Source organism: Dendrobium catenatum, unplaced genomic scaffold (assembly GCF_001605985.2).
Source record: "Dendrobium catenatum unplaced genomic scaffold, ASM160598v2 fragScaff_scaffold_712, whole genome shotgun sequence".
In the NCBI taxonomy this organism is placed as follows: Eukaryota; Viridiplantae; Streptophyta; class Magnoliopsida; order Asparagales; family Orchidaceae; genus Dendrobium; species Dendrobium catenatum.
In genome coordinates, this window is record NW_021319174.1 from 130,830 (window position 1) to 146,884 (window position 16,055).

At 35.7% G+C, this 16,055-nt stretch overlaps 1 protein-coding gene across 1 annotated transcript; it reads right to left on the reverse strand.

Annotated features, from left to right (window-relative positions):
* Positions 1-1,179: 1,179 nt before the first annotated feature.
* Positions 1,180-3,689, reverse strand: LOC110093240 (potassium transporter 23-like). Its single transcript, XM_020818066.2, has 2 exons — positions 3,438-3,689; positions 1,180-2,355 (listed from the first exon to the last, which is right to left on the reverse strand). The coding sequence occupies exons 1-2, from the start codon at positions 3,646-3,648 to the stop codon at positions 1,310-1,312; spliced, it is 1,257 nt and encodes a 418-aa protein (XP_020673725.1). The 5' UTR covers positions 3,649-3,689; the 3' UTR covers positions 1,180-1,309.
* Positions 3,690-16,055: the final 12,366 nt, after the last annotated feature.

Sequence of the window (16,055 nt, forward strand, 5' to 3'; positions counted from 1 at the left end):
GGTTAGATTTTCATCCTTGTTTTTGCTGTAGTTTGCTGATTCTTAGTTTATGTGTGAGCTCTAACAGCTTCTAGAAATTTGGGAGAGCCGGATCTTCCTCTCCAATTAAACATCCAACGGTATCTTATTATTTTCCTTCATATATATTGCAATCAAAAGAATTTTGGTTTGTTTTTCTCCCTAAATCTATCGTACCGTTCTCTGATTTTTGCTGAAATTGCATCCACTACCTAACAGTATCTAAGGTAAATGACAAAATTCTTTGAGAGAGTAGCTTTATCAAATGAGTGTCTTTGTGAGTCATCAAACAAAGTTAATAGCTCACAATACTAAGAGACTAATGAAATTGTTTCTCTAGCAATTTATCAAGATCTTGTTCTAAACCATTTGAAACTTTAAGCAAGTTAAATCATTAATACGAGTTATTCAAACATGTTCACAAGCACCTACTTACTCAACCTGATTCGGACTCACTTAAAGACTAGACTGACCTAAATCAAGCAAACATGAGTGTGCAATATCCTATCACACTTCTAAGTTCTCAATTAATGATAAGCCATCCCAAAACAAATGCCCATTGAATCACTATTTTCCTCTTATAAATAGACTAAACTTCTCACATAGAGTTGACCATATAAATTATTAATTCAATAAAACGTTTTTCAACTCTAATGCTAATGCATCAATACAGCCAATTAGTTCCTAAAGATCACACTTCACAATGTATAACACAGAAGAATTTATTTGCTTAGAACTTTTGGAAACAAAGAAGACACCAACATGACTAATGCTTTTTGTACCCACTGCTTCCTATATTTCCTGCAAATTATGATGAATTCATTCTCACATATAAGGTTTCGTTTGGGACGGCTTTCTTCCTGCTTCTTAAAGCGGCTTTCTAGTACAAAAATTAAAATCTATGTACTAGAAAGCCGCTTTAAGAAGCAAAAAAAAAAAGCTGTCCCAAACGAAGCCTAAATCAATGGTCAAATCCTAGTTGAAAGCTAAAAATAAACGAGAAATTATTACGTGGAAATCCAAACATAACTTTTCGTCTAGACTCCAATCACATAAAGACACTTATATTTTCTCTCTCTTACACACCCTGTGAACAAGAGAAAAAAATTAACATGTCTTCCCTTTTTTCACGTTCCAACGGCATCCGCACTCCGCACCTAATACTTTTCAAAATAAACAGCTAGATTGCATTTGAACTTTCTAAACATATAATTCATTTCTACAACTATATAAAAACTACAAAAATACCATTTTGCAATATGAGGTGAACGACAATAGATTAAAACTTACATCAAACCATATAGGTCATGCCGACACGAATAATATTCATATGAGGCACACTCATATTTGCAGGACCAGCTCTACAATTTCTTCTCAGGAATGAATAGAAGTAGTTGATCACAAGCTTCTTTGTGAACCAAGAATCCTTTCTTGCTCTCACATCAGCCTGAGCAAGCAGATATGTGAAACCTGATTCCATTGCTTCTCTTAGTTCTGAAAGCTCATATTCCAAATGTGGATCTTCAGTAGAGGGTAATGAACTAGATGGAAGCAACGAACAACCATCTTCTATCCTGGAAACCTTAGCTCCATCCACACTACTATGAGAAATTAATGGAATGTGGAGCTCAGAGACATAGCTTTGAATAGCTGAGTCCCCTGAAACAACAGACTCCCTATCAAAATCTGTTTCGTCTGAACTCATTTCAAGAGCAAGTTCTCGAGCTTCCCTTCTCAAAAACTTCTCAAGGCTTTCTATCAATAGCTGCTCGAAAATGTGGTGATCTTCCTTCCTTACATCTTTGTATCCGTACCGAGCAACACAGCGAAACATGTGAAAGTCTTTCCCGCAAACTCGCCGAAAAAGAAATCTTTCGCTTACAGGAACAACTGGAACAGGAACATACTTGATGCAGACAAACACGATTACAGAGTGAACGGCCGGGAGGGTGATGAGGAGTTGGCCAAACATAGAAGGGATGCCCTGTACCAGTTCATTATAAACAAGTCCAATTCCTGGAACTCTAGCAGTTCCTAGAGAAGAACCAAGTTCAGTGATGAAATCCATGGAGATTTTCTCCCTAACCTCGCTACAGTACTTCAGCACACTTCCATAGTTCCAGATGTACATAACCAGGAGGAAAAATGAGGCAAATGCAAGTGGAAGCCAGCCACCTTCCTGTACCTTCGTTAGAACTGCAGATAAGTAGATAAGCTCAATAGTTCCAAATATGGCAGGAAAGCTCAGGGCAAGAAATATGTTGGTTTTCCATATGAGTAGCATTACAAGTGTCACCAAGGCAGTACTCACCATCATTACCAGAACCTCGGCGATGCCTACAGAGTGATGCTAGATAGTCAGCCTTGATAAAACACAATGAATTTCCTCAAAGATTGAATATGGAAGTAAATTTCGATCAAACCAAATGAGCAGATTATCAAACCAAAAAATATGATCGATTTATAATTCCAATCAACTTTCAAGCCATGTCTGGACCCATATTGATAGTCCATCGCACATTGGATGGCCGGGGCAAGGCCATGAATTGGAAAACATAAATTTTGCTTGTTCATGAACTTTGCTTTAAGGATTAACCATTGGAGTGGTCAGTAATCCACGTTATCAATTAAGAAGCTTAAACTTGTTCACTTAATATGGTGGTTTGGAATTGTAGTACAACGACACTGTAATAAGGGTGCTTTGCTACAGAAAGTTCATGGTAAAAAAGCAAAGGAGTATTTGACCAGTTCTATGAATTTGTTAACGGACGAGAAAATCGAAATTATCCACATATTTAAGGCACTTTGGTTTGCAACTCATCTTGCTTAGGATCAGTTCCCATATCAACTAAGTTACCAACCCGAGCACTGTAGAGCTATTGCATACAGACTACTGGCCCAAAGCCTTCTCTAAGCCAATATCGCTCTTGAAATGTAAGGCAACTGCCTGTTCTTCAAAGTCACAAGAGCTTTCTCAACCATCTAATATGAAAGGGATCATATTTCAAAAAGTTTAAAGAGAAGTACTTAGTAATGGATATTAAGAGCCGTTAATTTTTTTATCAAGTTATATTAATGATATTATGTTCTTAAAACCATTCAAATTAGATTTGTCTTGTGTTGTTAAAAAGCATTTTCAAATAAGATTTCCATTTTCTAAGGTGTGCATGACTCAAAATCAGCAACAATGGAGCCACGATCCGATATTTTGAGCCAATACTAGACTGACTTTCCCACTATTCATATAGAAACATACTAATTAAGGACAAGCAAATATTGTGACAATTTAAAAAAAGAGCCATTGAGAAAGTAATGGAACACAAAACACCCTAAATCCTTAAGAAATAGTATCAAACAGGTTAAGCAGTTAAACCAGCTCAAATTCCAATACTGACAGCAAGAATCTAAAGGTACTTTACCATATGCGTTCGCAATGTCGGTCGTGCTTCTGAAAGTGGCAACAATGAGTATGCACATGATCATTAAGAACCAGTTGATATTGGGAATGTATATCTGACCCATAAATCTCTTAGAGGTGTGTATAATCTTCATCCGTGGGAAGCAACCAAGAGCCATAGACTGCTTAATACAGGAAAATGTAGCAGATATCATGGCTTGACTGGCAATCATGGAAACAAGAGTAGCTATGACAAAAATGGGCCAGAAAAGAGGCTGTGAGATCCCCAGCCTGCCTCCACTTCCCAAAATTCCCCCATTACCTAATACGGAGAAGATTGAAACCATACTCAGTGACGAGATCATTTCCACCAGGAACGGCGGTCGCCAAAGATACTTAGTGCGTTGGAGAGGAAAGTCGGAGACGGAGGACACGTGGCTGGATCGTGATGAGATACAGAGACTGGATCCCGACATTTTGGAGCTGTACGAGAGTTCTCAGGACCCTTACTCGATAGGGTCGAGCTTTCTCCCACCCAGGGAGAATGATGAGGGCATCAGATTTCGACATGTGTACCATCGCCGGAGGCGCCGATCGACGGCCCTGATTCAGAGTCTTTATTTTTTATGTCTTATTGTATTCATGTCATTTATATTTCTTGTCTTTTCCTTTTGTACCCCTATAAGGGAATTAGTGTTTGTTGTTGCCCAAGGGCATTGTAGTCTTTTATTTTCCGTATGTTGTTGAGCCTATATAAAGGCTAGGTCTTTGTATTTTGGAATTTTTATTGAATGAATGAAAATTTTCCTTTGCTCTATTCTCTTTGTGAGTGCATGAAGTTCTCTTGGTGAGTGCTTCCCCTTGAGATCTCTTAGTGAGTTCTCTAGTTATCTTTTCGTTTATTATTTACTTTGCTTTGCCCAATCTTCTTCCCCCTAGAGAGCTCATCCAATTTCCCCTTGGCCTTGCTCTTGCCGCCGGCCCCTAGGGCTTTCCCCAGCCGCCGGCCACCCTCTCCAGCCCACCCGACCACCTCACGCCGCCCCTCCTCTCTCGGCCAACTCCCCTCCATCATCCCATGTGAATTTGAAATTCAGAATTCAAATTTTGAATTCTTTCCAAATTTGAAATTCCAAATTAGGAAAGTTTGCTTGATTGAATCAATTTCAATTTATTTTAATTTTGGAGTTTTCAAATACTTATCCACGTCATCATCCTAAGTTTAGAAACCCTTCCCCTCTCTCCCCAACTCCCTCTTCCTCACACATGCCGCCGGCCTCAACCCCCCAATCAAGCCCCAATTGATTTTTGCATTTACTCCCCTTTTGTGATTTGAAATCACAACTTAAATGCAAATAATCCTCTCCTATTTTCACCAAAACTGAAAATAATTTCAGTTTTCAACTTTCTCCCTCCTCTCCTTGCCGCCGGCTCACCTATGGGCTTAATTGCAATTGATTTCCAATTAATGCATTAATTGCATTCATTAGGAGATTCAAATTTGAATGTTATTTCCCTCTTAAATTTCTAAAAGCTGAAATTAAGTTCAGTTTTTTTTTTTACAAAACCTCTCTCCTCCCCTCATCCTAATCCCACCGCCGGCCTCCCCCTTGCTTCCAACCCGCCGGCCCCTTGCTTCCCCTTGGAGATTCCGTGGTAGCGCCGCTCAATCCCACGTCAATGTTGCATGGAGGAACCCGAATGGAATTACGGGTTTGAATACGACAACCGTGGACAAGTGAATATCCTCCGATCTCCCTTTTTTGACGTTGGGTTTGACTTCGACGACACGGTCGAGGAGTACTTGGACCGGATCCTACCGGCCTTAGTGGAATCCATAGACGATCATTGCTCCGTCTACACTTGGATCATCGAAGGGCCTCGCTACACGCCACCTCCACGTCCGGCTCCATCCGCTTCTTCCCTACGGATCTACGGCATCGTCGCCCTCGGAGTGATTTTGTCACTAGCATGTTTCTTCTTCTCCCAACGAACCTAGAGGTAGTTGAATGAGTGTGGCCTCAAGGTGAGACAATCACTTTGTTAACCGCCGGATTCTTGTTGACCATTCATTTACATTACTTTATTGAAGTCGTTATTTTATTGAACTTGTAAACTTTGTTGAATTTTCTTGCCTAAACGTTGTTAACTTTTAATATTTCCATTGAATCGTCAATTTAGCAAAGCTAGAGGTTGTATTATCAATACTTTATAGAACTTCTATTAATTTCATAAGATTTGATTCCTGGATTCACATCATTTTGGTATCAGAGCATGGCTAGCATGCTTTGCTCATGTTAGAAGCATCCTAGGAAGTCCACGTTGGCTTGCCATTAAGAATTTACATGCACAACATTATTTAAAACATTTTATTCACCGCTTTTATTTGTTGTCCAGTAAATTCCAGCATCCTATTTTCATTGCTAACATGCATGCTTAAGTTACCCAAGTGTTAGTTTGGTCACTTACCACCCACCGAGTCACTTAACTCACTTGCTACACTTAAACTTCTTGCTTTTCTGAGTTATTCCTGCACTGTTTAGTGGCTGTTAGGTGCTCGAAACCCTTGTCTAGTGGCTGTCCACACACCACCATCCACCCTAATCACTTAAACCACTTTCCCCACTGTGTTAGGTTGCTGTCCCCGACATTCCAGCGGCTGTTTGAAGGCTGTAGGAGCTGTTTTCTGCAGCATTTAAGTGCTGTCCCCCATCCCCACCCTACCCCCTTTCCACCCTCAACCAATCCCATGGATCCGCAGCACCTCCAAGCTACCCTAGATCTCATCTTGGGCCAATTAGGGACCGTTACGCAGCAAATTCGTAATGCTCAGACGGACTTAGCGGATTTTAGAAGATTAACCAGTGATCGACTAGATAACATAGAACGTATTGGGAACCCCGCAATCTACACCCCTTCGCGACCTCACTCACCTTACGACGAGGAAAACCGAGCCGATCATGGCCACCCTAGAGACCCGTACCGCCATAACCCGAGACCCCATCAAGATCCTGTAGGAGATGAGAACCCTTGGCGTGATAACGATGCCCAGTTGTTGAAAAACATTAGAATTGATGCGCCAACTTATGATGGGACCCTCGATCCCCAAGTCTTCATGGATTGGCTCAAATCCATGGATAGTTACTTCAAATGGTATAACATCTCGGAGGCTAGGAAGGTTAGATTTGCTGAAATGAAACTCACGGGCCGAGCCAACTTATATTGGACCAACTTAGAGAATATGCACGAGGCTCGAGGCGAACACCCTATCACGGATTGGAGGACGATGAAACAGGAACTTAAGAGAAAATATCTCCCTCCTTCGTAATACCCGAAGCTCCTTGATAAATGGAATAGATTGGCCCAGGGGAGCATTTTCTTCTTTTTTGTATATAACAATTTTCAAATTTGATCACATTGGTGCATATTCTTAGTTTTTGAGTGGGTTATATTGGATTGGTTAATATTTGTTTTGATTTGCTTTGTTTTTTTTTTTTTTAACTATGATGCATGGTCACATAAATTTTTTTTTTAACTATGATGAATGGTGACATAAATGATTTATTCCCCATGATAGCCACTCAGCAACCTGGCTTTCATGGACAGCATTTTTTGACAACTTGGGGTAGTCTTGCTACGATGGGGCCTTTAGTTTGATTACTTATGCACCTTTTGCATTTTGAGTCCAACATATTTTGTATTTAACTTATTCTAAGTTTCTAATTTTTTTATAATTCTCATATTTGTAATTTTAAAGTTTTATTTGTTTACTATCATTGTTTGATAGTACTATTTCAGTCTTGTTTATCTTAATATATTCGAACTATTAATTAATGAAATGGGCTATGCCCCTAATTTCCAAAAAAAAATGTTAATGTATTTAGTCATAATAACAGCTTATTGTCTTGCTAGTGAAAAAAACATATATCTTTCTGTCTTAAAACTCATCTCATATCCTTATTCTAAGGGTTGAAAAATGATGAGTGAGTCTTCTTATATTTTTAAAAATTGATAACTTTCAATATACATGCTGAGGGGGTGTTTGGTTTAGGATTGGATACAATTTTAGTAGGATTTACTAAATCCTGTAAATCCGGATTTAGTAAATCCTTGTCTCATAAATCCTGAATTGTGTTTGGTATGAAAATTTTTAAATCCTATTAAATCCAGAAAGATGTTTGGCAACAGATAATAGGATTTAAAGCGGTTGGAGATTTAAAATTGAAGGAGTAATATTAAGCCGCTTAATTCGCTTCTGCATCAAATTATAAATTTATTTGTTCTTTATCACATATTATATAATAATTATTTTAATTACTAATTATATTACTAACTATTTAATTACTACTTATATTACTAACTATTTAATTAAGTTAAATTAGATAATTAATTTATACACAAATAATACTATTAATTATTTAATTAATTTACTTAGTTATTAATATTTTAAATTCAGTTAACCAATAATGGTTGAGGCGTCTAGAGTTTGCTTTTAAACTTCTCTTTGTCCGTCCTTGCTGTTCGGCTTCGTTGCTTCAAAGGCGAGCGCCGCCGGGAAGAGAGGGTGGGTTTGGGGTCGCCGGGGTTTTCGTCGTCGGCAGCGAGGTGGTTGAAGGGGAACAGGAGTGTTCGCGTGGTGGGAGTGACGAAGAGGATGGTGAGGGCGCAAGGAAGAAGCTGCGGTTATCTAAGGAGCAGTCGGCCGTTTTGGAAGAGAGCTTCAAGGAGCATAACACGCTTAACCCTATAAACATTTCTTTCTCTCTCTGGTTTGCAGGATTCCTGTAGAGATTGCACGAGTTGCTTCTTTGGCTCCTTCGTTGCTATTCGACTTCGCTCCTTCGACGAAGTTCCCTTCCTGTCGGATCGGACGTTACAATCTAAAGCAACGACGGGAGCTCGCTCGCTCGCTTGCAGTGAAGGTAAGTTTCTCCCTTTCGCGCGCTTCTTCGGCCAAATCCCTTAAATCCGACTTCTAGCGGGATTAGGATTTATCGGGATTTACCAGATTTACGGCGTAAATCCGCAAATCCGGGATTTACGAAATTGCAGGATTTAAGGCGCTCAGATTTGCGTTTGGCTGGATTTACGGTAAATCCTACTTAAAATGGCGAATAAATCCGATACCAAACACCCCCTGAGAGTAATATTTCTTTGATTTGGGATCATCGAATAAAAGACAAATCTCTTTTTAAGATTTATAAGAGCTATTTTCCTGCTTTGAAATGTCACTAATATTCAAATTAAAGTTGTGGTTATTAAAGACAAATGTGTTTTTCATTATAATTAGCCTATTATAATTTCTGATGCTCTGTATGATTTTAACATTTCGAGTGATTATCATGCTTCTGTGACTATAATTATAGATAGTAAACCAATTTGCTGGCGTAATTTACAATGTGTAAAAAAAATGGTAGAATAGTTTTGAGGATATATATTATAAAAAAAATGGTGACATATATTATGAATATTAAAGGAACAATCAATTCATTAATTTTATAGATATAATCCCGAGCGTAAACTCTACAACATCTTGTTCTACTTATTTGATGAGAAAGTGTAGAAATAGAGTAAATTACATCTCATCTAATAATATTATAGTCTTAAAGTTTAATTGATATGGTTCTCTGGGCATTTAACAGTTAAAAAATATGTATGTGATATTCTCCTTCATTAACACTTGAAACTTCGGCGCATTCATCACCTAATCTAAATGTTTTATTGATGTCTTTTTTTCTATCTCTTCGCTCGATTAATTGATCAAAAAGATGTATATAAATAACTTGTCAAAAAGATTTAAGCATTTATATCATACAGCACATTTATGATTTAATTTATTTTATTTTAACTGATGTAATAAATTATAATGGCGACATCCACTAATTCTGTTTATAAATCTTCCTCATCGTTTTTTACACTTGTAAAGCAAACTTACGTTATACGCTTATATATAAATGAGGCATTGTACACAATAAAACATACATTTCTCTTTATTTAAGTTCAAATGCTAGCGTTCTTTTTCTTCTCCCGTTGTTCGGTTCACACTTAACTGTAAGTTTCGCTAGACAACATTATCAATACCTTCTTCATGATATTCCTAGTGTAAGACAAGTTGCAGGTTGCTTCTCCATTCTAGTAACAAAAATTTTATTTTCTTAAGCTATATTATTTCGTTATGTATATAATTTTTATTGCTTTTGTTTATTAAAAATTAACGTATTTTATAATATATTATAGAACAAGTTTGATAATGGACCTGTTGAAGTCTACGATTTTTATATGACTCAACAAAGACCCTAAATTAGACAAAGTGTTTTTCGCTGAGCTTGAAGAAGATTTTATACTATTTTTAACCAAATATATTGATATGTCAAGAAGGCAACTTTCTCATGTCTTATCATCGAGTAATGGAGGTTGCTCTATAGAAAATCTTATTCATAATTTAAGGTTTATTAAAACTACATCCTCATGCAGTTACGTTGGGCAAGATATAACTGATTTAAGAAGACTCTTTTTTCCCTCTTCCTCTAGTTTTCATCTTTTAATTGAAGGAAGTAGCATGAAGACAACACCGGACTTTCCTGTTTTAATGGAAGAAAAGAGCCAGAAGACTACACTGAGCGTTCCTATTTTAAATGAACAAAATAGAGACAAGGACACACAACGCTATTTGGTTACAGATAATTTAAAAGTTGACACATTAATATTATTATAATATAATTTGGTAACATCTTTAAACAAAGACAGTTTTTCAATATAACTTATTTGCCACTACGCACCAGATTTCGACTTGGAAGAATCATGAAGATATTCTCAACTATTTCAATGAGTTGTTTATAATCACTAGGCAATGATGAAGCTATTTTACTCCCGAGAGTGATGCACATTGCTGGAAGGTTATTTCTATTTGGCAATCGGATGTGTTTATGTATGTGTCATGGGCTTGCTTTTAAATATTTTGCAAAATTGTGAGAATTTATTGGCAGCTGAGTCCAATTATTTTCATTCTAATTTTTCTGTTCTTGTTGTGTATTTCAAATGTTCTTTTATCCTTCCTAAATTACAGTGACAACCAACAAAAAAGACTGGACTATATGCATTCAAAATATATGCATCCCAAGATAGGCGGCAAAGGTGATGAAACAGAAATAACAACACAACCAATAAAAAGAACATTCAGCATCAATCGGGCCAACTAAGTAATAAAATGCTACATTAATACTTATATAACCACCCAATTGAGAATAATAGGGGCAGCCAAAATTGATAGTTATAGCTAAAACATCCCAAGGCAAAACCAGTAAACATCAATAGATATTTCCACAAATAAAAAGCTTAAGGCAAACAAGTTAAACAAATAATGTATAAAACCAACGTAATTGCATGCTTGCAGCTGACAGAAAAAGTCTGTTAATATGTTGTTTCTATAAAATTCATACAGATGATTATTTAGTGAATCTTTCTCTTCTTTGAGGGCGAGAAATATAAAATATCTGTAAGAACAGTTGATGATTCTAAGGATTAGTTTTGAGGTCATTCAGCATTGTCATCTAAGCAAAAGAAGAATATCTAAGGGGCTGTTTGGTTGCCTGAAAAAGAAATGCAGTGTAACGTAAATGCAGTGTAAAGAAAATTAAATGTATTCTGAATACTTTGAGACTGTTTAGTTGTTTGCAAAATAAACACAGGAGAATTGTTTCCCTTATTTGGTTAGGTAGAACAAAGAAGGTAGTCGCTAATAGTTATTTTTTTACGGAAGATTTAACCAAAATGTTAAAATTGGTTAAAACAGGGATTTTAGGTCGTATATTAGTAAATATGAAATTTTAGATGTTAAATATGTATTTTTAATTGATTTAAGTGTTATGTATGTAAAAATTCCTAAATAATAGTAATAATATAATCTTTCAACCTCTCATTAACTAAAAGAAAAAAAAAATAGCTCATCTTGATCTTTGAATTCAAAGATCTCATCTGTAATTTGTATGTGAATTTGACTTAAATTTTTATTTGAGATAATTTTTTTTAAAATGATAATTTTTCAAAAAAAATGTTTCAAAATGAAATCTTAATGGGCTCAAAAGTAATAAAAAATAAAAAATAAAAATAAAGATAAAAAGAGGCAAATCTTTATAGTAGAAGAGGGCACCATCACCATCAATGCTACTTCTCCTCTGCTCTGTGACAGCCATGCTCTGCTTCAAGCTATTAACTTCTTCCTTCACTACAACTGCGACAGGGATGACGAGAAGAAAGATAACAACAGCCCCGTTGGCAATCATCTCGGCCCGGGAGAACGAAACAACCTTCTCCACCACAATAATAACCAGCAGATAACCGCCGAGAGCGACAGCGAGGTACAGAAAATAATAAAAAGGCTTTGCCAAATCCCCAACGCCACTGCCACGCGGCGGCTCTATTACACGCATAGTATACACAAACACAAGCGATACAGAGGATGGAAGCCAAGCAACAAGCAAAACGAGAGATTTCGAATCATCACCGCCGTAGAACGCCAAGTAAAGCTGGGTGAAAATAGCGTCGTTGAGACCAACAAAGCATTTGAGTAAGCCGAGCACGATTCCGCGGTGTTGGCAAAAAATTGGGAATTTGCTCCGACGCAGATGTAGAGACACATTTGCCAAATGGCGGGGCAAGGGAGGCGGGGCATGATGGAAGAGGCGGGCCGTGACGAACTCTCTCCAGAGCTGCTTGCCGGAGCGAAGTCAGACAAGAACGAAGGAGCCAAAGAAGCCTATCGTGCAATGAAGCCGAACAGCACGACGAGATCGAAGCTTTTGTTCCGATGAATTTATAACCCGCTCAATACGAGCGGGTTTCTAATTCACGCAAAACAGCCTCCCTAATACACGCCTAACTCATCCGATGGTTTCATTTTGTTCCGCTCAAAAGTACCCAAACAACTAAATTTAGTAAATACAGGTAATTGATTTACTTTACACTCCTAATTCAGGCAACCAAACAGCCCCTAAGAGCAAAATTCTTATGCCATATATAATTAAACCAAGACACCATATTGTAATCCGCATGAAAGTGAGCAATAATTTTTAAAAAAATAATAAGGATTAAAATACAAACCCACACAATAAAAGGCCCAGAATCAGGGAAAAAGTTCACATTGGCATCAAAACGAGGAACAAAGTTCACAATAACTTTAAAAAATAATTGAGTTATCAATGCGCCGTAAAAAGAATATATAAGCAAAGAATCATTAATTCCTTTTGACCTACTATGTTGAAAGCTTCATTAGAATCATCAATTATTCTTACGGATGTTTTCTATTCTCGCGCACAAAGAAGAGAAAAAGATTCACTCAATAATCATCTATATGAATTTTATAGAAACAGTAGATTAATGGGCTTTTTTCTCGCCTGCAATTACGTTGGTTATATACATTATTTATTTAACTTGTTTGTCTTAAGATTTTTAATTGTAGAAATATCATCTGATGTCTACTGGTTTTGCTTTGAGGTGTTTTAGCTATAACTATCGATTTTGGCTGCCCCTATTATTCTTAGTTGGGTGGTTATACAAGTATTAATTTAACATTTTGTTACTTGGTTAGCCCGATTGTTGCTGGATGTGCTTTTTTGTTGGATGTGCTGTTATTTCTATTTCATAATCTTAGCTGTCTATCTTAGAATGCCTATATTTTGAATGCATATAGTCCAGTCATTTTGGTTAGTTGTCGCTGTAATTTGAAAAGGATAAAATAACAATTCAAAAACACAATAAGAACAGAAAAATCAGAATGAAAATAACTGGACTCAGCTGCCCATGAATTCTCCCAATTTGCAAAATATTCAAAATCAAACCAATGACGCATACATAAACACATTCGGTTGCCAAATAGAAATGACCTTCCAACAATATGCATCACCCTCGGGAGTAAATAGCTTCATCATTGTCTACTGACTATAGGCAACCCATTGAAATAGTTAAAAATATCTTCATGATTCTTCCAAGTCGAAACTTGATGCTTAGTAGCAAATATGTTATATTGAAAAATTGTCTCTGTTTCTAAAAATGTTTCCAAATTATATTATTATAATATTAATGTGTCCACTTTTAAATCATCCGTAACCAAATAGCGTTGTGTCCTTGTCCCTATTTTGTCCATTTAAAATAGGAACGCCTAGTGGAGTCTTCTAGCTCTTTTCTTCCATTAAAACAGAAAAGTTCGATATTGTCTCATTGTTACTTCCTTCAATTAAAACATGAAAATTAGAGGAAGAGAGAAAAATGAGTCGTCTTAAATCAGTTATATCATGCCCAACGTAACTGCTTAAGGATGTAGTTTCAATAAACCTTAAAGTACGAATAAGGTTTTCTACAGAGCAACCCCCACTACTCAATGATAAGACATGAGAAAGTTATCTTACTGACATATCAATATATTTGGTTAAAAACTATATAAAATCTTCTTCAACCTCAGTGAAAAACATTTTGTCTCACTTAGGGTCTTTGTTGAGTCTTATAGAAATCTTGAATTTCAACAGATCCATTGTCTAACTGTTCTATAATATCTTACAAAATACGTTAATTTTTAATAAATAAAAGTAATAAAAAAATATATATAGCGAAATAACATAGTTTAAGAAAATGAAACTTTGGTTACTAGAGCGGAGAAGCAACCTGCAACTTGTCTTACACTAGGAATATCATGAAGAAGATATTGATAGTATTGTATAGCGGAACTTACAGTTAAGTCTGAAACGAACATCGGGAGAACAAAAAGAACGCTAGCACTAGAACTTCAATGAAGAGAAATATATATTTTATTGTGTACAGTGTCTCATCTATATATAGGTGTATAACGTAAGTTTGTTTTACAAGTATAAAAAACGATGAGAAAGGTATATAAGCAGAATTAGTGAATGTCGTCATTACAATTTAATACATTAGGTTAAATAAAATAAATTAACTCACAAATGCATCGTATGGTATAAATGCCTAAATCTTTTTGACTAGTTATTTATATACATCTCTTTGACCAATTAATCGAAGCGAGGAGACAGAAAAAGAGACATCAATAAAACATTTAGATTAGCTGATGAATGCGTCGAAATTTCAAGTGTTAATGAAGGAGAATACCACATACATCTTTTTCAACCGTTAAATGTCCAGAGAACCACATCAACTAAACTGTAAGGCTATGATATTATTATATGCGATATAATTTACTCTTTATACATTTTCTCGTTAAAGATGCTGCACGATTTGCGCTTGAGATTATATCTATAAAATTAATGAACTGATTGTTCATTTAATAATCATAATATATATCATCACATTTTTTAAAATATATGTCCTTAAAAATATTCTTCTATCATTTTTTTACACATTGTAAATTACGCCAACAAATTGGTCTACCATCTATAATCAAACTCACAGAAGTATGATAATCACTCGAAATGCTAAAATCAAACAGAGCTTCATAAATTATAATAGGCCAGTTATAAAGAAAAACACATATGCCTCTAGTAATCATAAATTTAATTTGAAGATTAGTATGACATTTCAAAGAAGAAAAATAACTCTTTTAAATCTAAAAAAGATATTTGTCTTTTATCCAAAGATCTCAAATCAAAGAAACATTACTCTCAGCATGAATATTGAAATTTACCAATTTTTAAAAATATAAGAACACTCCCTCAACATTTTTCAACCCTTAAAATAAGGATATGAGATGAGTTTTCATACAGAAAGATATATTTCTTTTCACTAGTAAGACAACAATCTATCATTCTGACTAAATACATTAATTTTTTTTTTGAAATTAGGAGCATAGCACAATTCGTTGATTAATAGTTCGAATACATAAAGATAAACAAGACTGAAATAGTACTATCAAACAATAATAGTAAACAAATAAAACTTTAAAATTAAAAATGTGAGAAATATAAAAAATTAAAAACTTAGAATAACATAAATACAAAATATGTTAGACTAAGAATGCAAAAGGTGCATAAGTAATCAAACTATAGGCCCCATTGTAGAAAGACTACCCCAAGTTACCAAAAAATGCCGTCCATGAAAGCCAGGTTGTCGAGTGGCCATTATTGAGAATAAATCATTTATGTCACCATTCATCATAATCTAACAAAAAAAGGCAAAGCAAATCAAAACCAGTATTAACTAGTCCAATCTAACCCTCTCAAAAACCAAGAATATACACCAATGTGATCAAATTTGAAAATTGTTATATACAAAAAAGAAGAATATGACTGTCGGCATCAGCAAAAATCAAGAAATACCAAACAAGAACACCATCATGTCTCCTTATTTAAATAGAAGATCTCAGCCCAACAAAAGCTGCACCAGCTGCTTATATTTCCAACCTTGGACAAAGCAGACAATCAGGGCCACATATAACTTTATCATGGTGATACAAAATCGTAACAGGGGTGATTCAAGTTTCACATTCCAACATTTAAAAGAATATCCATTCCGCTAGCACAAATAGCTTTCATTTGTATCCACAAAGTTAGAAGATGAACTTCAATAGTCACAGTTTTTCCTACAATTAGTAATTATACGTTGAAATGCAAAAATATAACAAATAAGTTAATATTCCAATCTCCAATAATTGTTTGCTTTCCCTAAAAATAATAGAATC

Coding starts and splice junctions, on each gene's coding strand:
- LOC110093240 (XM_020818066.2), bottom strand. CDS start 3,648: ATGATTGCCAGTCAAGCCATGATATCTGCTACATTTTCCTGTATTAAG. Junction 2,356..3,437: donor CGACATTGCGAACGCATATG/GTAAAGTACCTT, acceptor ATCACTCTGTAG/GCATCGCCGAGGTTCTGGTA.